The 25,174-nt window shown below is 39.0% G+C and overlaps 2 protein-coding genes across 3 annotated transcripts; one reads left to right on the forward strand and one right to left on the reverse strand.

The window, feature by feature from the left end:
* Nucleotides 1-61: 61 nt before the first annotated feature.
* LOC308695788 (UAP56-interacting factor-like) lies at nucleotides 62-7,319 on the forward strand. The gene is made up of 9 exons (XM_081373999.1): nucleotides 62-263; nucleotides 712-843; nucleotides 1,064-1,281; nucleotides 1,410-1,546; nucleotides 2,680-2,752; nucleotides 3,417-3,472; nucleotides 3,796-3,870; nucleotides 4,755-4,884; nucleotides 5,987-7,319. The coding sequence occupies exons 1-9, from the start codon at nucleotides 191-193 to the stop codon at nucleotides 6,086-6,088; spliced, it is 996 nt and encodes a 331-aa protein (XP_081230125.1). The 5' UTR covers nucleotides 62-190; the 3' UTR covers nucleotides 6,089-7,319.
* On the reverse strand, nucleotides 6,673-23,998 carry LOC308695787 (TSC22 domain family protein 2-like). 2 transcript variants are annotated; one of them, XM_081373997.1, is made up of 4 exons: nucleotides 21,911-23,998; nucleotides 13,619-13,693; nucleotides 9,994-10,045; nucleotides 6,673-8,794 (listed from the first exon to the last, which is right to left on the reverse strand). In XM_081373997.1, the coding sequence occupies exons 1-4, from the start codon at nucleotides 23,410-23,412 to the stop codon at nucleotides 8,477-8,479; spliced, it is 1,947 nt and encodes a 648-aa protein (XP_081230123.1). In that variant the 5' UTR covers nucleotides 23,413-23,998; the 3' UTR covers nucleotides 6,673-8,476. The 2 variants fall into 2 exon arrangements, with proteins under 2 accessions (XP_081230123.1, XP_081230124.1); XM_081373998.1 differs by lacking the exon at nucleotides 13,619-13,693 and having other exon boundaries at nucleotides 21,911-23,958.
* Between the last annotated feature and the right edge of the window lie 1,176 nt (nucleotides 23,999-25,174).

A 25,174-nucleotide genomic window follows, 5' to 3' on the forward strand; every position in this document is an offset into this window, starting at 1 on the left:
TTTCCAGAATAAACTCCATTTCCCAAGAGCCTCAGCTCTATGTGCGTAGGTCGGCGCAGGCGCAGACGCTTTGAGCGCTCACTGAAAGCTGGCTAATTTGCTAGGCTCAGTTTGTTCACCTGGGCTGTTTGTATCGTGAAGGCAGTGTGTAGTTCGTTTCTTCGTATCTAAGCGAGCGAACGGCATTATTATGAGCAAATCTAGTTTTCAATCGTTCGGCGGCGGAAGTACAGATGGTCCCGATAAGGTTGACATGTCTTTAGGTAATGCCACTGATAAAACTAGCCTAGCGTGTTTAGCTGTTTAGCATTTTGATATTTTACATTTTATTTATCACAGCTTGATTCGGCGTTAACATAGCGACAACGTTACACCTTTGTCAATATTTTGTTGAATCATAACCACGTTTAGAGTGATAGCTTGACTGCGATTAGCTACATTTCCTGAGTATAGTTTAACCAGAATGCTAATTAGTGTTTTTTCAATACATATTCAATGAATGTTCAATTGAATTCATCTTCTTGTATCATAATTGTGTTTATATATATATATATATATATATATATATATATATATATATATATATATATATGTGTGTGTGTGTGTGCTGCTTACTGTTATTTTTAATGTTAAGTTGAACAACCCAACATTTTGCATGATGTGACTTATATAGTTTGCTTTGCTCAGATTTATTGCTTTCTTATTCCACAGATGATATTATCAGGCTGAATAAGAAGCAGAAACAAATCCAGTCCCAGAAGGCAAAGCACAGACTCCCTGTGAAAGGCCGCTTCACCCAGGGGAAGAAACCCGTGTCAAGACCCGGAGTGCCATCTAAAAGAGGTCAGAATGTGACACTGTATTTTATTGCTTTATCACAGTCTAATTTTATGGAAGCTTATTTCCGGCATGGAATAAAAAAGTTCTTGCAATTGCAAGAAAAAAAGTCAGAATTGTGATTTTAAAAAGTACAACTACCTTTTTGTTTAAAACATTTCTGTTGAAACAAGATAAACAGTTCTGCCAAATCTGATTGAGCATTTGCAACTTTTGTTTTTGCCAGTTGTTGGTGTGGTGAACAAACGTTTTGGTCAAAACCGCAAGCTTCCGCCCGCGGTGGCCAGGCGTCGTGGCCAGGGGGTCATCACTGGTTTAGCAGCGAGAAAAAATGCTGCTCTTTTTAAAGGGATCAGTCCACTCAACCGACCTGCCCAGAACAGACCAGCTCAGAACCGGCCCATGCCGAACCGGCCCATGCCCAATAATGCAGCTTTTAACCAGGTGTGGAAACTGATCTTGCACTGGAGGGTGATAATGGGAATTAGTTTGGAGATGGTCAAACTTTGGGCTTAAAAGGTGATTTTGTAGTCGTAAATGAATTTAGATGTTCTTGTTTTCCCTTGTCTCAGAGGTCTCAGCCATTTGTCCAGCGGCGTGACACCCAGCGGCGACAGATGCCGTTTCAGAGGAGACCAAACAGACAGATGGACTCCCAGAAGCCTCAGGGCCCAGTTCCTCACAGACCCTTTCAGCTTCGCAGAAAATGGTGAGTTTTTTTTTTTTTTTTTTTTTTTTTTTTTTTTTTTTATATCTGAGAGTGAAGCTGTGTGGTTGCTATATGCAGTGAAAACATGGTGCATAAGAAGCCACAAATCCATGTGAAAAGGCACATCTTGAGTTTACCAAAAATATGTAGCTCATAAACAGCTTGGATTTTTTTCTTTTCTTTTTTTCTTCTCAAAATTAACAATTTAAATAATCAGTCAATACATCATCAATCCTTCTTCCAAAACGTGATTTTTGTTTTACCCTGGTTCACTATGGTAAGCCTGTATGTGTTTATATATTAGCCCTGTCGGGATGTTTTTGAGGGAAATTGTGTACATTCGTCAGTCGCCTGTTCGCGTCTCGTCATATCTGTAAATAGAGAAATGTTTCTCCGGCTACTTTGACGTGTGTTGGTGTAGAAGTGTCATAGGTTAGTTGTCACAACGAGTGAGAAAGATCGACATGGAGCAGCTGAATCTCCAACTTCTGGGAATCATCCGTTTTAAACAAACGCCGAACAGAGGAGAGTCTGCTGGCAAAAAGAGAACGCGACAGAGCTCGTAATAAAACAAGAATCAACATCGGCTTGGCGAGAACTGACGGATTTGAAATGTTGTAAAAGAGATGCAGTTTTTATTACTCAACAGATAAATTGCCATTATTGTAGCTCTCAAACAGAGTTCATTGTTAAGCATCATCTATTCTGAAGGGTCATATTCTTTTGCACAGTCACACAGAGCCGAAGCACAACCAAAATAATGTTCTTTTGTTTTTAACCATTAGACGGCCAAAAGTTACATAGTGGTCCTTTTAAATTATAGTTTCTGAAACATGCATGAAATAAAAAATAATATGGGTGAAATGTCAATGTTAGATTTGTAATTCATTGAAACTAAGAATTTCAAATGAAGAAATTTCAAACTGCTTGCATAATGTGATGTAATTCTTATTGATTACCATGCTTTACTTAGAAAAAAAAATCAGGGTGGGACTTAATATCATAGGAAATTGTACCATTGTGGAACGGGTTGAATAATGACATCATTCCTTCATTCATGGTGTTTTTTTTTCTCCATGTTGCCTCAGTGATGTGTAAATGTTTGTCTTCTGTTGATCATCTGCTCTCTACAGGAATGCTTCATCTGGCCCGCAAACACAGAGAGAAGCACGACAGGCCACCTTCCTCTTCAGAAGAGGACTTAAAGTAAGAAGCAAATTATCTTCCGGCTCAGATCTCACAGAAGCTGTTGACTTGATCATATGTTGTCACTAGTGCATGCATGGAAAAATTCCTTCTGGCAAAAAGCTGAATAAATGGTTTCTGATCATGTGACCTCTTCAAATTTTAAAGAGCCTTTTGTTTCACTTAAATGTGTAACATATGTTAAGCCTGTATGCAAACTGTTTAAGGACAAGTGCTCGATCATATGGTTGCTATGTTTATGCATTTATTGTATTTATTGTCAGCTTAAGTGTATTGTAACACATTGGCTCTTGTGACTGCCGGGTCACACTCACATTTCACTGTAACATGTTTAAATTAGAAACTGGTCCTTAGAGTTTGTGTATTAATTGAATAACATTCAATGAGTATTTAATGAATCGCACACGCACATTAAACTCACAGGCTATCATTTCAAAACAGTCTGACAAATCCTTCACTGAATAAACTCACTGTATCAAAGTCTCATCGAATCGTTAGTTCTGAGTTGTAAGTTGTTGTTTTTTTAGTGACATTACTGATTCGATGTTCATATAGAAATGTAGGTAAAATACTCATTTTAATTCTGAATTAAAACTCCAGATGGGATTGTACTGGTTTGACTCCCTCTTTCATACAATTTACCTTTTTTTTTTTTTTTTTATAGGTTCATGCACAAGTTCAGAAGACACAATCTGCTCCACCCACACAGAGAACTCGCTCGTAAGTCTACGCAATCACTTTGCAGTGATATTGCTGCTTAATTATATTTTATAAATATTGCTGCAGTTGTTACACTTATTTTATTGGGTCCAGTTATCATGTTAGAATGATTTCTGAAGGATCATGTGTCACTGAAGACTTGAGTAATGATGCTGAAAATTCAGCTTTGCAATCACAGGAATAAATTACACTTTAAATGGATAATAGTTATTTAGAATTGTAATGATATTTCACAATATTATTATTTTTTTCTGTATTTTTATGGAGCAAAAGTTACTTCTTTCAAAAGTCCCTTTACTGATTTCTGCCCCCTTTTCCACCAGGTGGCGCACTCCTACAAACAACAGTGGCATCCTCACAGTGTCAATAGAAAACCCCACAGCTAGAACACAGCCTGAGTATGATTACATTTTATTACACTCAGATGCACAATTTCAACGCATACACCGCTTGTCATTCAGATATTTTGATGTGTTTTTGTATTTGAAATGATACTCCTTAAAGGGTTAGTTCACCCAAAAATGAAAATTCTGTCAGTAATTACTCACCCTCATGTTGTTCCAACCCCGTAAGACTTTCGTTCATCTTCGGAACACAAATTAATATATTTTTGATGAAATCTGAGAGCTGTGTCTCTCCTTCATAGGCTGCTAGGTAATTGATATCTGCCAGCCCAGAAAAGTTAGTAAAGACATTGTTAATATAGTCCAAGTGACTACATTGGCTCAACCTTAAGTTTATCAAGCGACGAGAACACTTTTTGTGAGCAAAAAAACAACCAAAATAACGACTTATTCAACCATCTCTTAGTGAGACTGCGCTGTTACACCACGTGAACTCATTCAGAGGCCCACACAGAAGAAAATGAAGAGTTGAATAAAGTCGTTGTTTTTTGTGCACAAAAAGTATTCTCGTTGCTCGATAAACTTCACTTGGACTATTTTAACAATGTCTTTACTAACTTTTCTGGGCTCTCAGATTTCATCAAAAATATCTTAATTTGTGTTCCGAAGATGAACGAAAGTCTTACGGGGTTGGAACAACATGAGGGTGAGTAATTACTGACAGAATTTTCATGTTTGGGTGAACTAACCCTTTAAGATGTTCAGCTGTCTATTTTCTTTAACAAGCCCCACATATTTCAAAACCACATCCATTAGTTTTGTCTTGTCATTTTAGTTTGACCGGTTTAACTTTTGAGGCTCTTTTTGGCATGTTGTGAATGCTTTGAAGAGTTTTGAAGAGCATAACTAATGATGTTCGTTCTTTCCCCCCGTTGCAGACCTGCTCAGTCCTGGTCGCTGCACCCCGTGACTTCAACAAGCTCGTCACCTCCACCTAAAGAAGAGCCGGAGAAGAAACCTCCCAAAGGTGTCGCCCTGCAGTTTGATATCAACAGTGTTGGAAAGCAGGTGGGACAAATCACAATTATGTTTATTGTCGAGCCACTGAAACACTAAACTAATATAAGATAACCATGTTGTAATGCCTAATTTTGCATAATTCAGTCAGTAAATTTTCACTTAATTGTTTAGTGAAACCAAAATGATTACCTCACTTGATTGCGTTCCCAAACAATAGGAATCTGAGCACAAGATAACATGACCGTTTATTGCGTTTCGTCTGCATGCTTTGAGACGTCATTCATGATGTAGGAAAAAAGAGCCATTGGCTGCGTCCAAAATCGCTTGAATAGGTAGGCCTACATACTTTGAACAAGTAATTACTTCACAACCGCAAAAAAAGTACGTTCTATATGTATATGTGTGTAGTATGAATGTAATCCGGACATTCTTCATACGCCATGTTGTCATAATCATGTGACCTACCTGTGTCAGTTATGTCACTTCACTGTGATTCACAAATCCTCTCCCATGGCCTCATGGGATAGTAAAGTGTCCATCATATGCACGCTGCAGAATCTCACCGGGAGTAGTAGATCATCCGAATACCTGTCTACTTTTTAAGGAGTACTGTGAATTCGGACACACTGATTTTGTCACACACAGTTTTTCGCCTACTAAATAGAAGGAAAGGATGCGATTTTGGATGCAGCCATATTGGCTTCCGCGATTGCAGGGGAAGCCATTTCTATTACAGATATTTTGCACCAACTTTCCTGAAAATCACAGTTTTGATAAACGATGCTTTATTTGCAAGTGTTTTATGCTGTATTCCAGTTCCAGTTATTCGTAACTTTGGTTGGAAACGGCTTAAGTCTGATTTGTCAAACAATTTTTTGATCTAATCCACCAAACAGTTCTGAATTATTCATTGATGTATAAGACTGATCCAGTTCTCTAGTTCAAATCATTTACATCCACTTAAGAAATCTGCTTATAACTTTAATTATTCCACTAAATCCTGAACTGTAATCTGTGTTTTGCTTTCCTATTTGGAGAAAAAGCAGTCTGTTTCCAAACAGCTCCTGGAAACGCATTTACATCCGGTTATACCAAGATCAATTCTGGTAAACCTGATGGTCACCTTGATTGTTTTGCTTTCCTTTATCAGACCGGGATGACCCTCAACGAGCGGTTTCGCATTCTGAAGGACCAGCGTGTGGCGGCAGCGGAGCAGAGCAGCAAAGGGGGCCGATTCGTCACTGTGGCCTAGAGCTGAACTCAGACACTGCTCACGTGTCTCTATTCCTGATCTCACTGAACAGTCCTTCAGGACAGAACAGGCAAACAAGGACCTAAGCTGAACTAACACGGTTCATGAACTCACATGAAATACCTCTGATGGAAGAGACTTCATCAGAAAGTGGATGCGCTGTTTTTTGTTTTTTTTTTGGAAAAGTGACTTTTTTTTCTTTTCTTTTTTTTTTCTAAAAAAAATTTGTTCTGTCCTTACAAAGCAAGCGTAAATGTCCTTGAATTTCAGTTAAGTTGTGTCGTCTCATGAACTGCCCTTGATATTTGATGGCGTCCTGTTTTTTTTATATAATTCTGTTGCAGTTGAATAATTTAAACGTTTCTGGATAGACTGTTTTTCATAAAGCGGTTGTATGAAGCAGAACACATTCTTTTTGTAGAGCAAAAAAAGATGGTTTTAAGATGTTTTATAATATTTCAATTAAAAAACATTGTGCAACGAATGTCTCATTTTTGATCTGTTAGCAGATGATGAATATAAACACTGTTGAATGCTTTCTTTGTAATAGCCAATTTTAAAACAAATAATATTTTTTTGTACATTATGCACTAAATGAATTTAAGCGTTTGAAAGTAAGGGTGCGTTTACACGACAACGATATGCTTTAAACGGAGAGAGTTTTCCGTGTACAGGCAATACCATTGTCAAAACGATGCCCATTCACACGGATCCACGAAAACTGGGTGATATCCAGGTCATACTTCACCTCAAAAAGTCATGAATTTTTGGGTGTGGTGGAAAATGTGCTAAACTTGTGAAGTAGTTGCAGAAATTTGAATCCTGCTGTTATATAGCGAGTCATACACAGTCCATGAAGTGCAAAGACATTAATCAGATGATGGCTAAAACCTTTCTTGATCTTTTTCTTTATAATTCAATTTACCCTTCTCAATTAATATGTGGCTCTTTTTTGAGCCTGAAGTGTTATATGCTGTGTACTTCAACTTAATATTGTATACGTAAAAAGCACAAGTGGTGTGTATCAGCAACCCACATCAAGATACATCCATCATGTTTCCTCTCAGTGTGGGGAGCTGTCATGTGAGACTTGAACTGTGAAAATAATCATCATGGTTCATAAAGCGTCGCAGACAATGTTTCTACCAAAATATGCATTAATACAAATATTCCTAAGCACTTTTGTAATTTGAATATTGCATTTATTTAAATACATTAAAATTTGCAATGTAACAAAACTATTGGCATATGAAATTCAAACACCATTTAAATGAACAAAACATGGCTCACTTCATTTTCTGTGGCTAGTGCATCACACACACTAGTTCATTTTTTTTCTCCTCACAATCACCTCCATATCTCCTTCCGCCGCTGACACCATTCACAGACTACTTACAATATGAGTGCCCAATACAAATATGAGGTAAGAAAGTGGTTTGACATTTACAGATAACAGATCATGCAGAACATGCCTAAAAGCAACAAAAAGATTTGTTGTGAGGAACATAAAAAAAAAAAAAAAAAGTACATAGTGCGCATAAAAGAAAAAAAAATAATTACACAGCTTTGCATCTTTGGTTACAAAGTAGGTTGAACAATTTCACAGTTTTTTTTTTTTCTTCTTTTAAATCCCCTTCCCAACCCCAAAAACATGAGACATCAGGGTAGCGGGCAGGAGATTATGGCAACTGACTTCTTTTTCCAACATACTAGCAACAGAACTGAAGCATTCTTCATCAGGGTAGATCATTGAGGATTCAGTTTAGATCTTCACCTGTACAAACTTGTTACGCTCTTTTTACTCTTTATACTATACAAAATGTACATTCACGCCAGGTTCACATTCTTTATCCACAGAGAAACTTCGCTGTTAGTGTTTGAACTCTACACACTGTTTATGGTTGCATTGATGATTGATAATGTAAGACTGCTTGCTTGGATTTATGACCAATTACTGTCGGATTTATGAATCGAAAAGGTTCCTCTCGAACTTATCGACTTCTGTGACATTGTTCCTCTCTGAAAATAGCAGCCCTATAATAAATAACAAACAGTACAATTGAACTTGACAGGTGAATCGAAATCATGTGAAGTACGGTGGCTCTGAAAATAGACTCTCGTTTCTTACAACATGAAAACTGCAATGCTAAAAAATACACCGCTTTCATGGCTGGATTCTCTTCATTAAAAAAATAACTCTCTTCACAAACTCTCCACCTCGTCCAGGGGGGGAATGGGCCTTACGGGAGCCCCGATCGAGACCGTGGTCCACGGGCATGCTAGCATGTTGCGCCCGAGCAGAACGCCGACATCATGCGCGCTCAGCGAAGTAGTGAACGAGACAGGTTTTCTGCTGTTGTAATGATATATGCGTCATTCGCACAGGCTTCAGGCGGAGGTGACGTTGGGCTGTGGTTGTCGTGGCAGGGAGTCCAGGGTCGTATTGCCGTCTAGCTGAAGGTAAGGCTGAAGTTGGGGCTGGGCCTGGGCCTGACCCGGGACGGACCCGAGCTGCGAGGGAGAGTTGGATGGGTTGGAGTTGGGCTGGACGGTGAGTTGGGAGAGTTGCTCGCTGTTGGCTAGAGATTTGAGCACAGCGTTCTCTCGCTCCAGCACAGAGTTTCTCTCAAAGAGCTCCTTTATCTGCTCCTTCAACACCTCCACCTCCTCCCGCACGGCATACATCAGATGACTTTTCACTAAATCCTAGAGCCAAAACATGACATCATTTCAGCACCAGAGCCCATTCCAAAATTGACTAAATTGACTAACTATTATTACAGAGAACCTATTATGCCCTTTTACAGTCTTGATTTTGTTGTTGGGGTCTACTTGGATAGGTTAATGCTTAAACGTTCAAAAAAAAACTTGTTTGATATTGTTGCAGCACCTCTCTTCCCAGTCTGTCAGTAACACTGTGTTTAGTTCTCTATGTCTCTATGAAGTCCCTCCTTCTGAAAAGCACAATGTGCTCTGATTGGCCAGTTGGATCAGTAAGGGCTTTCGCACCGGGTAGTTCAAGGAACTTAGTTCTAGGAACTAGCCACCAGGATGGTTCCCCGAGGGCTAATGGTTCCCCTAGGAACGTTTTCCTGTTGCATTCGCACCGCCAGTCGGAACTCTGAAGTGACGTAAGCCACGCTTGTTGTTGTGACTTTTATTTTGGCGGCGCTGAGAACGCCAGAGCCTGAGCACACAGTGCTCGCATTCTCCGTGTTCATTAGTTTACCATCTGTCTAACAGTTCTGTCTAATACGTTATTGGATAGAAGTGTTATACATAGAAAGTAGAGAGCAGGTGCCGGTGTTTCGCGTGCGTTCGACCAATCAGTGTACACTAACGTCACGGATACTTCCTATAGTGCTGGTTTAGACCCGACTCTGAAGTAGGAGCTAAATTAGTTCCTCCAAAAGGAGTTCCTAGAAGAAAAATCATTCTTAGTTCCTGCGGTGCGAACACGCCGACATCTGGGTACTTCTGCCAATAGTTCTAGGAACTATGGAAAGGTCCCTCCGGTGCGAAAGGCCCAAGTGTTTTGTGATTGCTCAACCGTTGACCAATTGGTCGAGCAGGTTTCAGAAATGTCAGAAACCGCGAGTTTCAACACACTACTAACACAACTCAACCAGGCTTTGTCCTTTTGTTTTGCATATGTAAATGAAGGATATTGTGTGAGGCGTACTTCCCTGGAAGAAAATTCATGAATGGAGGCGTTTCAGGGAGTTCAGAAACAGTTAATAATAGAGAGAATAACTATCTCTGGAGTGACTGTGTTTTGTAACTTTGCAGACCTTTTTCATTCTCGAACAGCAACATTACACGAAAACTAAAAATGTATCTTTAATCTCTTATGAAATAATATTTTTATTTATATTTTTATATATATAAATAAATGAAAAACTTACCATTGCTTGCTCTATTTTATTATCAATGGCGACCACACTTGCTCCAGAGGCACTGCAATTGGAAAAAAAGTCTTATTTAAAACATCTGCTGCATAAAAACATCATAACCATTTTGCAGACATTTAAAGCCTGTACATTAAAGAATAAAACTGCTCCTGTTGCTGCTTCCCTCTCCAAACATGGTGTTGCTTTTCTTCATGTTACATTGCGCCACATGCACACACACATATCAATCTTCCAACAAATCGTGCTAAAATCATGAAAATCGAGCAGCTCGTGGAGCAGCCCCTCATAACGACAACTAACCACCGCAAACAGCTCTAACAGTACAGAAGAGTACAGTGCTATGTGGGCAGGGGGGCGGCAGCCTCCATCTGATACTCAAACAGAGTTTTGTCCAAAGAGGGTGGACAAGGGTGTAACGTTAACTCAGTTTAGAAACATGCACAAGAAAACAATCACGTCACTGAACACTGTACTGTATACTTTACACAGGATGGATGGATGGATGGATGGATGGATGGATGGATGGATGGATGGATGGATGGATGGATGGATGGATGGATGGATGGATGGATGGATGGATGGATGGATGGATGGATGGATGGATGGATGGATGGATGGATGGATGGATGGATGGATGGATGGATGGATGGATGGATGGATGGATGGATGGATGGATGGATGGATGGATGGATGGATGGATGGATGGATGGATGGATGGATGGATGGATGGATGGATGGATGGATGGATGGATGGATGGATGGATGGATGGATGGATGGATGGGATTTTTTTAACTGTCTACACATAAAAGAATCCTGAAAAGCTCAACTTTTTCAATATTGCTAATAATATGAATTGCATCTTGTGCGTCACATTAGAATTACATTAGAATGATTTCAGAAGGATCATGTGACACTGAAGTCTGGAAGTAAAGTACTGATGCGGAAAATTCAGTTTTACCATCACAGAAATAAATACCATTTTAAAATATATTAAAATAGAAAATAATAATAAGACTAATTTGGAACTATTGTGTCTTATTAACAATGTTCTATTTTCGACTGTATATTTGTTAACATTTTTTGTACACATGCTGCTGCTGTTGTTGTTTTTTTGAACCCATCAATCCATCCAATACACTGAAGAAGATCACATGTGTAGAAAGTCAAGACAAGCAATTAAGACACTGATTCAGAGACATTCTGTACTTTTCCCTACAATTTACTTTCACAGGAAAAGCAGATTAGCATCAACCATAAAAGGTCCATTTAAGAGACACAATTTGGGAGACTAAATGGCTCTCCATGTTGTTGTAATGATAGTTTTCACAAGCACGTACACATGCATACGCAATTGTTGGAGAAATATACAATCTCAAAAGTAAAGTTCAAAAGTGACAAAAAAAATGTGACATGGTCAGTGCTGTCTTGCAGTTTCAAGTCGCACAAACATGTACAATGCATCTCATCCTCTGTAATGTCAGAGTCAAAATATTGACCAAAGATTATTTTAAGCAGAATCTTTGCACTTAAAAGGAACAGTATGTTGGGGAACTTGTTCGACTGATGAATTAGATCCAGTCTTGCAACATATCCAAGACCACAGCAAAGGCTGCTGATAACCTTGAGCCAAGCAAAGGTATTTAAAGGCTCTCATAAAGCTTTTGCAGGCTTGTCCATTCAAACAAAGGATCGCTTGTCTTATGCAACTACTTATTCTTGTCTTTAAAAACTAGATGTTGTGAGTTGAGAATGTAAGGTTAGTGTCGAAAAAACAGGCTGACTCAGAAGAGATATCACATCAAAGCGACACAAATAGCCATATTATAAGCAGGGTAGGCGATTTGTTCCAGAATTTTTTTTGTTATGCTGCTTGAAAGTCTCTTCACATTCTGACAGCAATCACTAGGTGAAGTGGTCTAAATGTATTTATATCTATATATACATTGACATCACGTCATCAGCGCGTTTCATGCTATGCAGAGTTAGACAGACGTCAGTCACTGAGCACCGCAACCGAAACAGCAGCCGCCTTTTACAGTTCCTCCTGATCCAAAACAACCAGCTTATGCTGCGTTCATGCCATAACTACTGTAATTTGTAAGAGATGGAAACCTGTGACGTTATACTCGGAGCGGTTCGTGACTCGAATTTATGCGCTTCAATGGCAACACTATCAACGCTGAAATGAATCTGCAGCAGTCAGGTGGTACAGGTCAGCGCTCTTTAAAGCTACACTGTGTAATTTTTTAAGTTGATTCTTAGCAAAAAACACTTTGTTCTTTCAAAATGATATGTGCTCATTAATGTGTAATTACTTCTACCAACTAATCAAGTATTCTCGTAAGTGTAGAATCTGCCATTCAGAATACATACGAGCGAGTCGCTCGAATGGCGGCAGCATCCATCTTGAAAATACATGAGCCAAAGAGGGACATACCTGGAAATTCAAGCTTCGCCTTTCGCGTTTTTACACTCAGTGGCACCGTGACGAATGCGAGGGGGAGATTACTCGCGACTGCCGGCAGATTTGAAATAATACGGCCACCGTAGGATTTAAAACGCCCTCGGAATGGGAGGGGCTAGAAAGTAATATTCAGTTGGTAGTCATAAACAATTTCACCGCCAGATGGGAGAAAATCCTACACAGTGTAGCTTTAAGATGTTAATGTTCATAATTACCTTGAATAGTATTATTACTTTCAGAAGTACATTTTAGTAAAGGCTACAGTAGTGATATATTTCTGTCATAATTTCTTCAAGTTAAATTTATTTTGATGGTTTTTATTTTTATTTATGAGTTTCAGTGTGTATTGGTCGACAGTTTTTCACAAATGAAACTGTGAAAAGCTTGTGAAGTGACTCTCAAAGCAGCTCTTGAAATGAAGTTAATGTGTTCATGTCCTCGTATATTGAGACAGTAGACGCTGAAAACACTGTGAGCCACACTGTGCGAGTTTGTGTATCAGACGAAACAGTGCCGCTCATACACACAGAGACACGCAGAAATCACTTATCGACATGCACTGACTGCCTGTTATTTGCGTTTATTTCTGCTGTGTTTCTGTTATATCGAGCTTATCATCGCTATCGACGTAAATATTATTGCGATCTCGATATGATATAGTTTATCACCCAGCCCTACGGTCGACCACGACTTATGGTAGGCCAGTTTGGGCAACCAGTCGTTGAACAACTGACTAGTAAATTTAAGGTCTTTAGCTGTGGTGCATTTAATTGGAGATGCTCAAGTCCAGTCAACTAGATGTTCAGAAACTAACCGACTAGCCCAATTATGAACATTTTTGCTTTTGCACATTCCTAAAAACAACAAATTATCCTATTGGCATAAATCCTTATCTGCAGCTCAACACTGGCTTCAGCTAATTAATTGTGTTAATGGAAAGCAATGCGTTTGAAACACGATTCAGTATCCCATGTTCCCATAGGATTTTAGCCCACATTGATTAATATTGCAATTTGCATATGAGCATTATGAGGTTATGTTTGCGCTGAGCTCCACTGCAGAGAGCACCATTTAAGCCTCAAAGCCATGCCCGCCCCATGCAGCACACTTCAAACGTCATTTGCGTCACACCAGGGTCTGTCCCATTACTGTACCTATCACAGGTCATCTTTGAGTCCTTCAGCCTACTGCCGGACTGGAAAGCTTGGTAGAAAGCTGTGGAGGGATTCCTGCACTCCATCCAGCAGAAAGAGAGAAATAGAAAAAGTTACGTGAGAAATGAAAAGTTCAGGCCAGAGAGGAAATCAAAGGAGGGTTGATTTGTAGTCTGCTCAGACTGTAGTAAAAACATCCAAAAGAACAATTGAGGTTAACTGAGTTAACTGCTACTGCAAATTAAGCCACATGATTGCAATGATTTTAATTCGCTTTTGGGACCATTAGGTTTCATGATCATGTCATCAGATTAGTTTGACAATCAATCCTTGTCTCGCCACTTGCAAGTACGAGAACACTAAGATAGGTGTTTTGATTGCATCTCTTCTCTTATAATCAAAAGTATGGGGTCAGTTCGATTTTTTTAAATTAGTCTCTTACTATGTTCTCTGATAATTTATATATTTATATATATAATAAGACTGAATATTTTCAGCAGCATCACTCTAGTCTTCAGTGTCACATGATCCTTTAGAATGTCTAATATGATGATTTGACTAGAAATATTTCTTAACAGCTGTGCTGCTTAGGCTAATTTTTGTGGGAACCATGACACTTTTTTGTGATTCTTTGATGAATATAAAGTTTTTAAAAAACAGCATTTATTTGAAATACAAGTCTCTATAACATTATAAGTCTTTACTGTAGCATAATTGTATGCATCCTTGCTGAATAAAAGTACTCCAAACATTTGAACTGTAGTGTACGTCACTAGATTTTCTCTTTAGCTTTAATTATCGCACTATATAATTTGCAGCAATTCTCAAAGTTCCTATTTAAAACCATTTTAGAACAAATACATAGATGATGAAATCTAAATGACAATAAAAATGTAGATACAGAATTTGTATCTACATTGCCAAGTCATAGGTAAACAGCATGTATTAGAATATAACTTTAAATGACACTTAAAGATACAATTATGAATCCTAAGCATCTAAATAAAGATTGGTCAGTGATCACTTAAGATCTTGTGATGCCTCAGCGAGGTAGGGGACAACAGACGGTAACCATTACCTCCACAAACTATCAGGGACTTTAAAGTAAAAGGACAGAATGTTCTATATCAGGATGGGAGGGCTACAGCAGTTAGGAAGGAGGAGACCCTCCTCTCCATATAGCCCTCTATATAGGAATGGGAGGGGACAGGAGTAGATTTACCACATGTGTGAATATCTGGACTCTGAGCAAACAGCTTTTCCTAGAATCCGTGGAACACTGGCTGCTCTCCGGTGGGGGCCGAGACCCCACCACCACACTCCTCCAAAGGGCTCTTTTTCTTCTTACTATGCATGTAACCTCATGGGGACGGCAGATTATATCTGGATCCAATAAACATCGGGATCGTTGCTCAGAAAGCATTCGACTACAGCTACGTGTTGAGACAAATATGCATTTTCAGTAGATTCCAACTGTATGGTTAATGTTACACATGAGCTATTCTAAGCAACGAAAAACACACTATATACATGTGTCTTGTAAAATAAGGTAACCAGGTTCGGGTAACCATAACAGTGGTTTAAAAAAACTGGGTTTCAAGCAAATATTATAATTTCATCACTGAGGTCAGTGTAATCGTACATTATTTATACCTCTGAAGTGTATCAGAGAAAATGCATTTTCAATTAGAACATGTGAAATGGTTTGAAGAGGAAGATAGACGAGGTGAATCATGACACTGACAACCAAAACAAGGCATTTCAAAAGTCCATCCAATATTCAAAATGTGATCTGCCTAAAGGGACGGTCTCACAAGACTGAGATGAGTGAGCAGTCTACATAAGCAGCATATTTTGGCATCATTAGCCGCTTTTCCACTGTCAGGCCAGTGCGAGCCAGGGCTAACAATGTGTTGGGCAGGGCCAATAGCCTCACAAAATCAAGTTTCGTTCCACTGTCGGTCAGCAGCCCCGCAGCGCAACCCTCAGACACACTCTTAACACACCTCCAAAGATTCCATAGATAGCTCGATTATGGCACAAAAAAAATATATCATGATTATTTAACAAGACTATTGGTGGGTGATGTGATCAATGGGTCTCATTCATGAAACATTCGTAAATATACGAGTAAATATGTGAGTGATTTGCGCATAAAGAGACCTTCCCGAAAACGCTTCTCCTGATTCACAAATACTTCGTAAACGTCAGATGTGATAGTGAAATGTGTGTTAATGAATTCCAATCAGTCGTAAATGGGACACTCGTGCACGCTCATTCTCAATTACCATAAGTCCCGCCCATTAAATCCGACTGACAACTATATATGGGCATCATATTATGACACCAAATGAAGGATTTTAACATGTCTTCTCAAAAGCGAATGAAAAAGAGAAATTTCTTAGATGCAGAAATTGAAGTTTTATTATCAGAAGTTCATTCAAAACGCCACATTTTAATTTCAAGCGTACATAGTGGCGTATCAGGTCCTAAAAAAAGGAAGCTTGGCAGCATTGCAGATGCAGTTAATGGAGTTTCATCTGTTAATCGAACAGTCCCAGAAGTGAAAAGCAAATGTTTCGACATGTAACCCCGTCAAATAAACCCGATTAAGGTGAATTAAAATTCAGCCTTATTAATGAGCAAAACGTTCGGATGTTAAACGCACTATTTATGCGTGGCTGGGAGCAGGTGTAGATTTCTTTCGTACCAACTAACATTTGGAAAATACGAACTTCTTAATGAATCCGAAAATTTACGCCAGAACCACTTTACACACGATTTACACAAAAATTCGTTCTGCTCGTGTTTCATGAATGAGACCCAATGTCTTTAAATTTTGTCATTTTAAATGTCAGTGAAATTTCACACTTATTGATACTTCAGCAAAAACCAATACTAGGTTAATGCAAGTAAAAAGTCCTCAAAACAGTTACAGAAGACAAGTAAACAGTCAGCAATACAATAAGAGCAAATTACAATAATTACAAACAAAACCAAAATACAAATAAAATGAACAGTGCTTTAGGTTTTTCAGGAAGATGTACTAACAGTGGTATTCAGATAAGTAATAGCCTACAACAGAAATTGGATATAGTAATCAAATGTAAAATAACACTGCTGTATACATTACATATAGACTAATCCTTATTAAAACTACAAAAGTTACATTCAAGTTACATTCATTCAAGTGCAGTGAGTGATTGTATCTGTGTCTTTTGTTGTTTGATTAACAGTAATGAATGCAGCAGATTTATTAGGCTGCTGTCACTTTAAGAGCTGCATGAATCCAATAGGCTACACCGTTACACACAGTAAACGTGACGACACCTTTAGTCTGCCTGGGCCGTTGTTTCACAGTCAAAAAATTTAATTGAGCAGACGGAACAAGGTTGCCGGTATCGGACTTGAAAAAAGGTATTGATGTCGATCCATTCTTACAAAAAGTATTTATGACGTATTCAAAATTTGAGTGTGCTGTGTATTTTTTATGCTTAGAGTATTGGGATGTTAGCTGGGTAACAAACTATTGGAATCAATTAGTGCACTTTACATAAGTAGTGCTATTTGTATGATACACGGGGCTGCTGCCTACCCAGTGTGCCAAATCAGTCACTTATAAGTGTGAAATATTTTGCATGCTTAAAGATTTAGTGTGACTGCCGGATTGCACAACATGAAAGCAGCAGCTTTTATTCTCAAGACAAAACGGAGAGCGGAGCTCTACATGAGCAAAGGCCTACAGAAGTTCCCCCACAGGAAGTACATGAAGAGTGTGTTCTGAAGACTGAAGACAGATTGTGAACTGCTTTGCTGTCAGCTGAAGTCAGCAGTGTTACCTGGGATGGAGGTGTTGAGAGTTTTAAAAGAAAGAGGAAGGGAATGCTTGCCGCATACAAAGACGCTTTAAGATTAGAGATTGAGAGAATGGCAAGATTGTGTGAAAGGTACATTCTGACCTGCGCTGGTGTTGAAAGATTGAAACACAGTTGCACAAATGAATCACTGTATGACACTTGACAAATGTTCTGTACTTGCTTTACGACTAGTAAAGTAGGTCAAACACTTGTTTTGATCAACAAACAAATCTAACGGAGCCCTGAAAGCTGAAGGTAATGCCAACTAAAGGCCGGCTTTAACTTTTTAATGTTAGTCTTCATGTTCAATTGGTCTGCCTTACATAACTGGTTATTTGCCAGGGATGTTATATGCCAGCGCGCATCATCATATCTCAAAAAGGCGGCAAAAACAGAAGAGGTTCGACATTCTCACCAGCAGATGGGGCAAAATCTGACCTCTTGTTGCACAATGAGCTAATTCATGGAAAACCCTTTCAGATGTTAGATTTATAATCCCAAGACTTAGAATGTCAAAACAACATCACATTTGGGACAAAGTAATAACCAACTGTAACTTTGGTCTATGTTGTGAATGACCATGTGACACAATCAGTGTTTTGTTAGTTGAAACTGATTGGGTGGATTTCACAATACACGTCCATGTCAAATTTCACTAAAAAAAAAAAGTTACATTTTGCAAAAAATTAAAAATTATGAAATTATGAAAATCATGAAAAAATTATTAAAGTAATGATTTTATTAAAGCAATGAGAATTGGTGCAATACATGTTTAACCGTCATGAAGTTGTCATGTCATGTCGGGTTCTAAAAAAAAAATATTTGAGTAGTTTAAAATAAGTCTCTTTTGCTCACCAGGGTTGCATTTATCTAAAATCTATTTTACAATTTAAAAATAAATGTTTTCTTTTTTTTAAATGCATTTTGAAACATGATTTATTCCTGTGATGTCAAAGAAGAATTTTCAGCATCATTACTCCAGTCTTCAGTGTCACATTATCCTTCAGAAATCATTCTAATATGCTGATTTGATTACTAGAAATGCTTATTATCAAGGTTTTACTGCTTAATATTTTTGTGAAAATGTCAATGTATTTTCAGAATTCTTTGAGGAATAGAATTTCAAAGAACAGCATTTATTTAAAATATTTTGTAAGTCTAAATGTCTTCACTGCCACTTTTGATCAAGTTAATGTATCCTTGCTGAATAAAAGTAATAATTTCTTAAAAAAAATAATAATAATAATTGACCACAACTTTTACTAATTTCTTAAATTTAATTTTGATTTTAATATATTGACTGATGTTTAAAAAAAAATATTATTTAAATTAGGGATGCACCAATATGAAAATTTTGTCCGATACAGATAACTTTTTTTGAAAGCCGATAACCGATATATTGGCCGAAAATTGTTGTTTTTTTTAATAATTTTTGAGAGCCTTATTAAAAAAACAAAAGTCTCACCATTAAAATCCATGACCCAAGCACACAATTTTATGAAGCCTATATGACAGGCTTATGTTGAACTTAACCAGATTTTCCTTTTTGAAATGATTTCAATCATATTTTTAGCATCTCAAAAACGTCATAGCGAACCGTGCACATCTGAAGTGTCTCAGCTGAAGGAAATAATTCATTATTTATCGGCCCGATAACGATAACATTAAAAATTAACATATATACCGATATGGTGGCCGATATACAGTATTGTGCATCCCTAATTTAAATCTATAATCAATCTCCAAAAAATTACAAAAACCTAACCTGTGAAGGTGTGAGCTGTGCCAGCCAAACCATATTTACGAAGTATAAATCTAATTGCATTAGGCAACTACAGGAAAACAATAACAGCATCTGCTAGGTGAACAATTTTTAAAAACTTTTGTACGTTTGTTCCCTCAAAGACATATGCATGGCATCCACAAAATATTTCAGTAATTCCTGAACAGGAATGCCGTCTTGTGGAAATCACTCGACACGTTATCTGAACAACTGCCTGTCAGATGACCCTTGTGCACCTATACATTCAGTAAATAATGTGAAAACCATGTCTTTAGAGTCGTAAATGAGGAGTGATGGCTGTCTCTGTCTTTTAAAAGAGCAATAAAGAACAGTTTTTAACCATGTAGTAGAGCAACCTTATCTCTACAAGTAAAACATAGGGGGAGGTCTACTGTTCGCTACGTGATAGGCCTTCGCTATCACAGACCCCCCCTTTGCATATCAGCTACAAAAGGTGTCACCATTTAGTGACAAGCGTCTTTACCCCGCCGGGCTGGGCGAGTGACAGGCACGTAGGAGGCATCAAGCCCTTCAGTTTAAAGGCCACTGCCTGCTCAAACTATACTTTGAATAGTACATAAGCTGAAGCCACAGAGTCATCTAATGCACTTGACAGTTCACCATTTCCTCTCGAGTATGCCAACAAGTTGATATATTGTGTACAAGTTGCAAAGCTGGAACTGAAAGTCAAGCATCTAAGAGGAAGCCAAGCAGCGACACTTCTCAACTGAAACTGTGTCACCAGATATGCACAGTCCCCTTTTTCAATTGAGAAGCACTGCCATTTCTGGCATTCTTGTGACATCCGGAAGCAAACAAGAAACATTTTTGTTTGCATGCTTGTTTGAGTTCTGTCATACTAGTACATATTAAACATATCTTTTCAAAATATCAGTAAACATACAACCTCACTGTACATTCAAAACAACTTCAACCCATGTCTTACATATACACTTACTGTTTGGGGGTCAGTACTTTTTCTTTTTTTTTTAAAGAAATGAATACTTTTATTCAACAAGGACACATTAAATTGATCAAAATGTAACAGTTAGGCTAAAACATTCACAATGTTTCAAATAAATTCTGATCTTTTGAACTTCCTCTTCATCAAAGAATCCTGGAAATTAAGCAGCACAAGTGTGTTCAACATTGATAAGAAGATATGTTTCTTAAGCAGCAAATCATATCATATCATTTATGAAGGATCATGTGACACTGAAGACTGGAGTAATGATGATGAAAATCCAGCTTTGATCACAGGAAAATACATTTTAAAATATATTCAAATAAAAAGTTCTTTTAAATTGTAAAATTTCACAATATTACTGTTTTTCTGTATTTTTGATCAAGTAAATACAGCCTTAAAACCATAATAATCTTTTTTCAAAAACATTTGGAAAAACATTACTGACCCCAAACATATAGTGTATATTAAACTAAACCGACTTCATTACCAACAAATAAAAAAAATATTTTTTACAACGGCCATTGTAAACAACCTGATAAAAAGCATCACCACATCCTACCTTCCCGATCAAGTGAATGAGGAAATATAAACATTTTTAAATGGATGCGTCAAAGAGTCGACAAGTGTCCTTAAAAGTTTGTGAATGGCAGGATCATCCTCATGAAGATGTGATTTCACTAAATAATCCCATTATTTTAATGACTTTTGCTGTTATTCAAAAATGAGACAAACAGTAATAATAAAAACGTGGGTGTGTCCAAACTTTTGACTGGCAGTGGAAAAGCAAGAGATGGAATAGCAACCCTAATGAGAACAACCACACATCTATCACATGTCACTGCATTCCTCACAACACAACCATTTGCACATTAATGCTAAGCACACTGCATGGAAATGTACCAGGATGAAATGACTAAAGCCTGTTCTCATTGCTTGATTTAAAATCTATGCTACATTTCTTTTCTTCTATTAAACATTTATTGACACCATTCCCATAACAGGGATAGTTAAAATTCTGTCATAATTTACTCACCCTCAAGTTGTTCCAAACCTGTATGAGTTTCTTTCTTCTGCTGAACACAAAGGAAGATATTTTGAAGAATGTCCGTGTTGTAACCAAACAGTTGATGGACCCCATTGACTTTCATAGAATGGGAAAAAATACAATGGAAGTCAATGGGGTCCATCAACTGTTTGGTTACAACACGGACATTCTTCAAAATATCTTCTTTTGTGTTCAACAGAAAACAAAATTCAAACAGGTTTGGAACAACTTCAGGCCAGGGTGAGTAAATGATGGGTGAACTATCCCTTTATCATCAAACAATCCTTGAAATATTACCTGAGCCTGTGTATTCAATAAATAAATAAAAACACTCTCTGGGAAATATAATAAAACTAAATCAAGATAAAAAAAGAAGAGAAGGGTTCCCACGCCTTTTTACCAAATTCAAAGATGTTTTTTTGTTTTTTTTATAAAGATGGCATTCACACAGACTAATTTCTATCTCATGAATTATTGAATTCACTACATAATAATTTGAATGATTTTTCCAGGCCTGGAAATCAATTTTAAAATCCCTTGACATTTCCAGGTCTTCCATGACCGTGGGAACCCTGCATAAAAAGTCAAAGTTTAGGCAGTCAAATCCCTTAAATCGCTCAGAACATGAATGGCACCTCACCTGTCCTCCTCCCCATCAATGGGAATGGATATTCCGAAAAGACTGTTGACAGACGGACTGGACAACTGCAGGCCTTCTGTGATTAAGGGCTTCATCATGTCTGTGCTGTGAATCTGTGCCGATGCATCAGACATCCTCCGGCTCTCGTCCGCCTGACTGAAACCCATGGCAGGAGAGCCGATGCCTGCTGCCGTCCCGCTGCGAGGAACCTGGCTGTGTGCAGAGGTATTAAGGTTGGGTACTGTTGCAGATCCTGGCACAGCAGTGAGCAAACTCGAGGCTGGCGCGCCGCCTACTCCGACCGTCCCTGGTGCTGTGGGCATGTTCACAGCAGTGCTTTGCGGCGGCGTCGACAAGCCTGAGGCCTGGTATTGTCCAGGCACTGGTGATTGCTGAATTGATATAGGGCTGATGCTGCTCAACAGCCCCACATGCTGCACCAGGTTTGGGACCGACGACACCGGCTGGCTCCCTAAGGGAACACCTCCAGGGACTCCGGGGCTTTCTACTGTACCCAGAACCTGCATCCCTCCAGCGGATGGGGTCGGAACGGGGGACGACCCCTGATGTCCGACAGAAAGGCTTGCTCCGGGGTGAGTCTGGGTGACTGTAGGCATGTTACGCTGGGTGTATTCAGGCTGACCGGCTGATATCAGAGCCGGTTGGCTTTGCAGGTGGTGTGCACTAGACTGGGGTTGATAAAGTTGAGGAGGAGGGATGCTGGGAGACTTCTGAAGGTGGGCTGCCGGGTGTCCTCCATCATGATGGAGACTGTGAGGAACAGCGACATGAGAGTTTGCCAGCACCTGCTGCTGAGAAGACGGAGGCACCGGCTTATTACTAAAAGTCTCGGGTGAACCGGAACCCGGGCCGGTGAAAGATGACCCGTCGCTACCTGCGTCAGGTGCCACCTGAGCCATTACGGAGCCGACGGTGGCCCCGAGACCACTGTCCCTATCCGCTAAGGGCTCCGTCACATTGGTGTGCCTTATACTATCCACAGTCCTGCTCATCACAGAGCCATCCAGGTCTTTCTCATAATACTCCATACAGGTCCACCGGCCCCTCCTGAAGGGCTCTCCGGTGCCATGATCAAGCTTAATGACCCTGAAGCGTGAACTGCAGCTGGTTACGGTCGTCGCGCTTGATGAATTTGTGACTTGAGACGTGCCCGCGGCTTGAGCACCAGAGGCCTGGGTGCCCTGGTGACCCAGGTTGTTGCGCGGGACAAACCCACCGTTCATGGGGGCGGCAGCGGGCAACTGCCCCTCTGATTCACACACATTATTCAGAGTCTCCTCCGAGGAGCTCATGTCACAGACCTCAGGCTCATAGTCAGTCCTGGACATGTCAAATATCTCGGAGGACACGTCCTCTGTCCGGGACTCATCCGGGTCGTCCAGGCTCTCGGTGTCGTCGGTCGCGCTGTTGGCCGCGACTTGAGCCTGAGTCACACTCGTGATCTGAAAGCAACTCTTCTTCTTGGCCGGCATCTTCGACATGTTGAACAGCTTTTTATGACACCGAGACCCCTTAAAGACGCTGTTGACACACACAAAACAGCAGATTGTTGCGGCACCGGACCCGAAATTTCAGAGTTTTTCGAGATGATCGTGCGTCATCAGTCTTCCTCTTCTCTCCTGTTGCATTTTCGACGCGTGAACGGCGGACGACAACAACCTCCACAAGCGGTGTATGAAAGAGGACGTGTTGGTTATTAACTTATCCTCATATGCTGGTGATCCAGAAGGGCGGTCTGTGTGTGTGTAAGGCCGCTGTCGTAGATTCGGCTGCGTTCACTCCCCCTGCTGCCTCTCACTTCTCTACCTACATATAAGTATCAAACACATCCTGAACGAGCGCTTTGAAACCCCGCCTCCTATGGCACCAAACTCAGCGACTAAATTCGGGCATACTAACAAAACAACTACGAAAACGGTTAGAAATGAAAGTTTATGGCTAACTAACTGGCAGACTTCGGAAACAGAAAATCTAAAAATTTCACCTCCCGACAAGATGGCTATATAAATTCGAGATGCATGCTGGGAAACGAGCGCAACAGGCATGACGCGTAAACGGATCGTGAATACGGCTTCCTACGCTCAATCTAACGGCGTAAGTTCATTTACCCTTTCGTTTTAAATATATGCACATTAAAACGGGAAAATAACGAGGTTTGCGTCTCATTGGGGTAACCAGTCTTTACAACAATTTTAGCATTTAAGATTACATTGAATTTTCACATCACATTCTACACAACATAGCCTACCCAACAACAATAAGCAAGTTAAAGACAAGGGAAAAAAATGTTTTGTGAAAGTCATTCTAGCCTACATAAAAGCTACTGGAAATTTTCACTAATTTCACTAAAAATAATAACATTAATGATAATAAGAAGATTTTCACTACATGCTGTAGGCTAAGTTAAGTTACAATGGGAGCCTGTTATGAAATAAACTATTATATTTTAAATTCATATAGGCTACTATATAAAATTACAACACATAAAACACATTTTGACATTCCTGGCATTTATGAGGGGGGAAAAACTGACTGTTATAGTTGATTCTTGCTTGAATTCATTGTTTTTATTGTGTTCATTCATCTAGAAGCTATAACAAAAATATGCCAAAATTTTAGGGGTAAAAAAATCAAAAATCACACAAAAAATATTCTAATTTAAGACAGAACAGTGAACCCAGTTTAAAGGCTTTAGTGTGTGACCACAGACTCTCAGTCGCAAAGTGATGTTCAGTTGTTCTATCAAATGCATATATTCTTCTGTATATTCATTCTGAAACTATTTCCACTCTTCCTGCTGCAATTGTACAGTGCTGTTATCAAATTGATGAATGGGTTTTTATTATACTTATTGAGTGGCATTGTGTGTAGAATATCAGCTATGACCAGTAGAGGGAGCAATTGCATTCTACACACACACACTTCTGATTAGTTTGAACCTTCTGGAATCCTCTGTTATTGGCGGTGTTTTATCTTTCTTTTCGGTTCAAAATATATAATAATTGCGTTTTCTACATGCCAAGTGCAATATAGAAATAACACACAGTAAATTCACACGACCATTAACCTACTTTGAGGAAAAGCCGGAAGTGCTTTAGTTCGGCAGTGAGGAGGAGACACCCCTCTGGTGGATTTTTCACACATTTATTTTATATTCAGTTCTTAAAGCTGTAGTTAAACGTTTTGGAAAATTGTGTTCCACAAAGAGTGTAGCAAAATCAATTTGGTCGTTATTGTGTATAG

The sequence above is a fragment of the Scardinius erythrophthalmus genome (assembly GCF_964197995.2).
Source record: "Scardinius erythrophthalmus genome assembly, chromosome: 9".
NCBI lineage: Eukaryota > Metazoa > Chordata > Actinopteri > Cypriniformes > Leuciscidae > Scardinius > Scardinius erythrophthalmus.

Coding starts and splice junctions, on each gene's coding strand:
- LOC308695788 (XM_081373999.1), top strand. CDS start 191: ATGAGCAAATCTAGTTTTCAATCGTTCGGCGGCGGAAGTACAGATGGT. Junction 3,473..3,795: donor CCCACACAGAGAACTCGCTC/GTAAGTCTACGC, acceptor CTTTTCCACCAG/GTGGCGCACTCCTACAAACA. Junction 3,871..4,754: donor ACAGCTAGAACACAGCCTGA/GTATGATTACAT, acceptor CCCCCGTTGCAG/ACCTGCTCAGTCCTGGTCGC.
- LOC308695787 (XM_081373997.1), bottom strand. CDS start 23,412: ATGTCGAAGATGCCGGCCAAGAAGAAGAGTTGCTTTCAGATCACGAGT. Junction 10,046..13,618: donor TCAAAGATGACCTGTGATAG/GTACAGTAATGG, acceptor TTCCAATTGCAG/TGCCTCTGGAGCAAGTGTGG. Junction 8,795..9,993: donor ATAAAATAGAGCAAGCAATG/GTAAGTTTTTCA, acceptor TTTTGGCTCTAG/GATTTAGTGAAAAGTCATCT.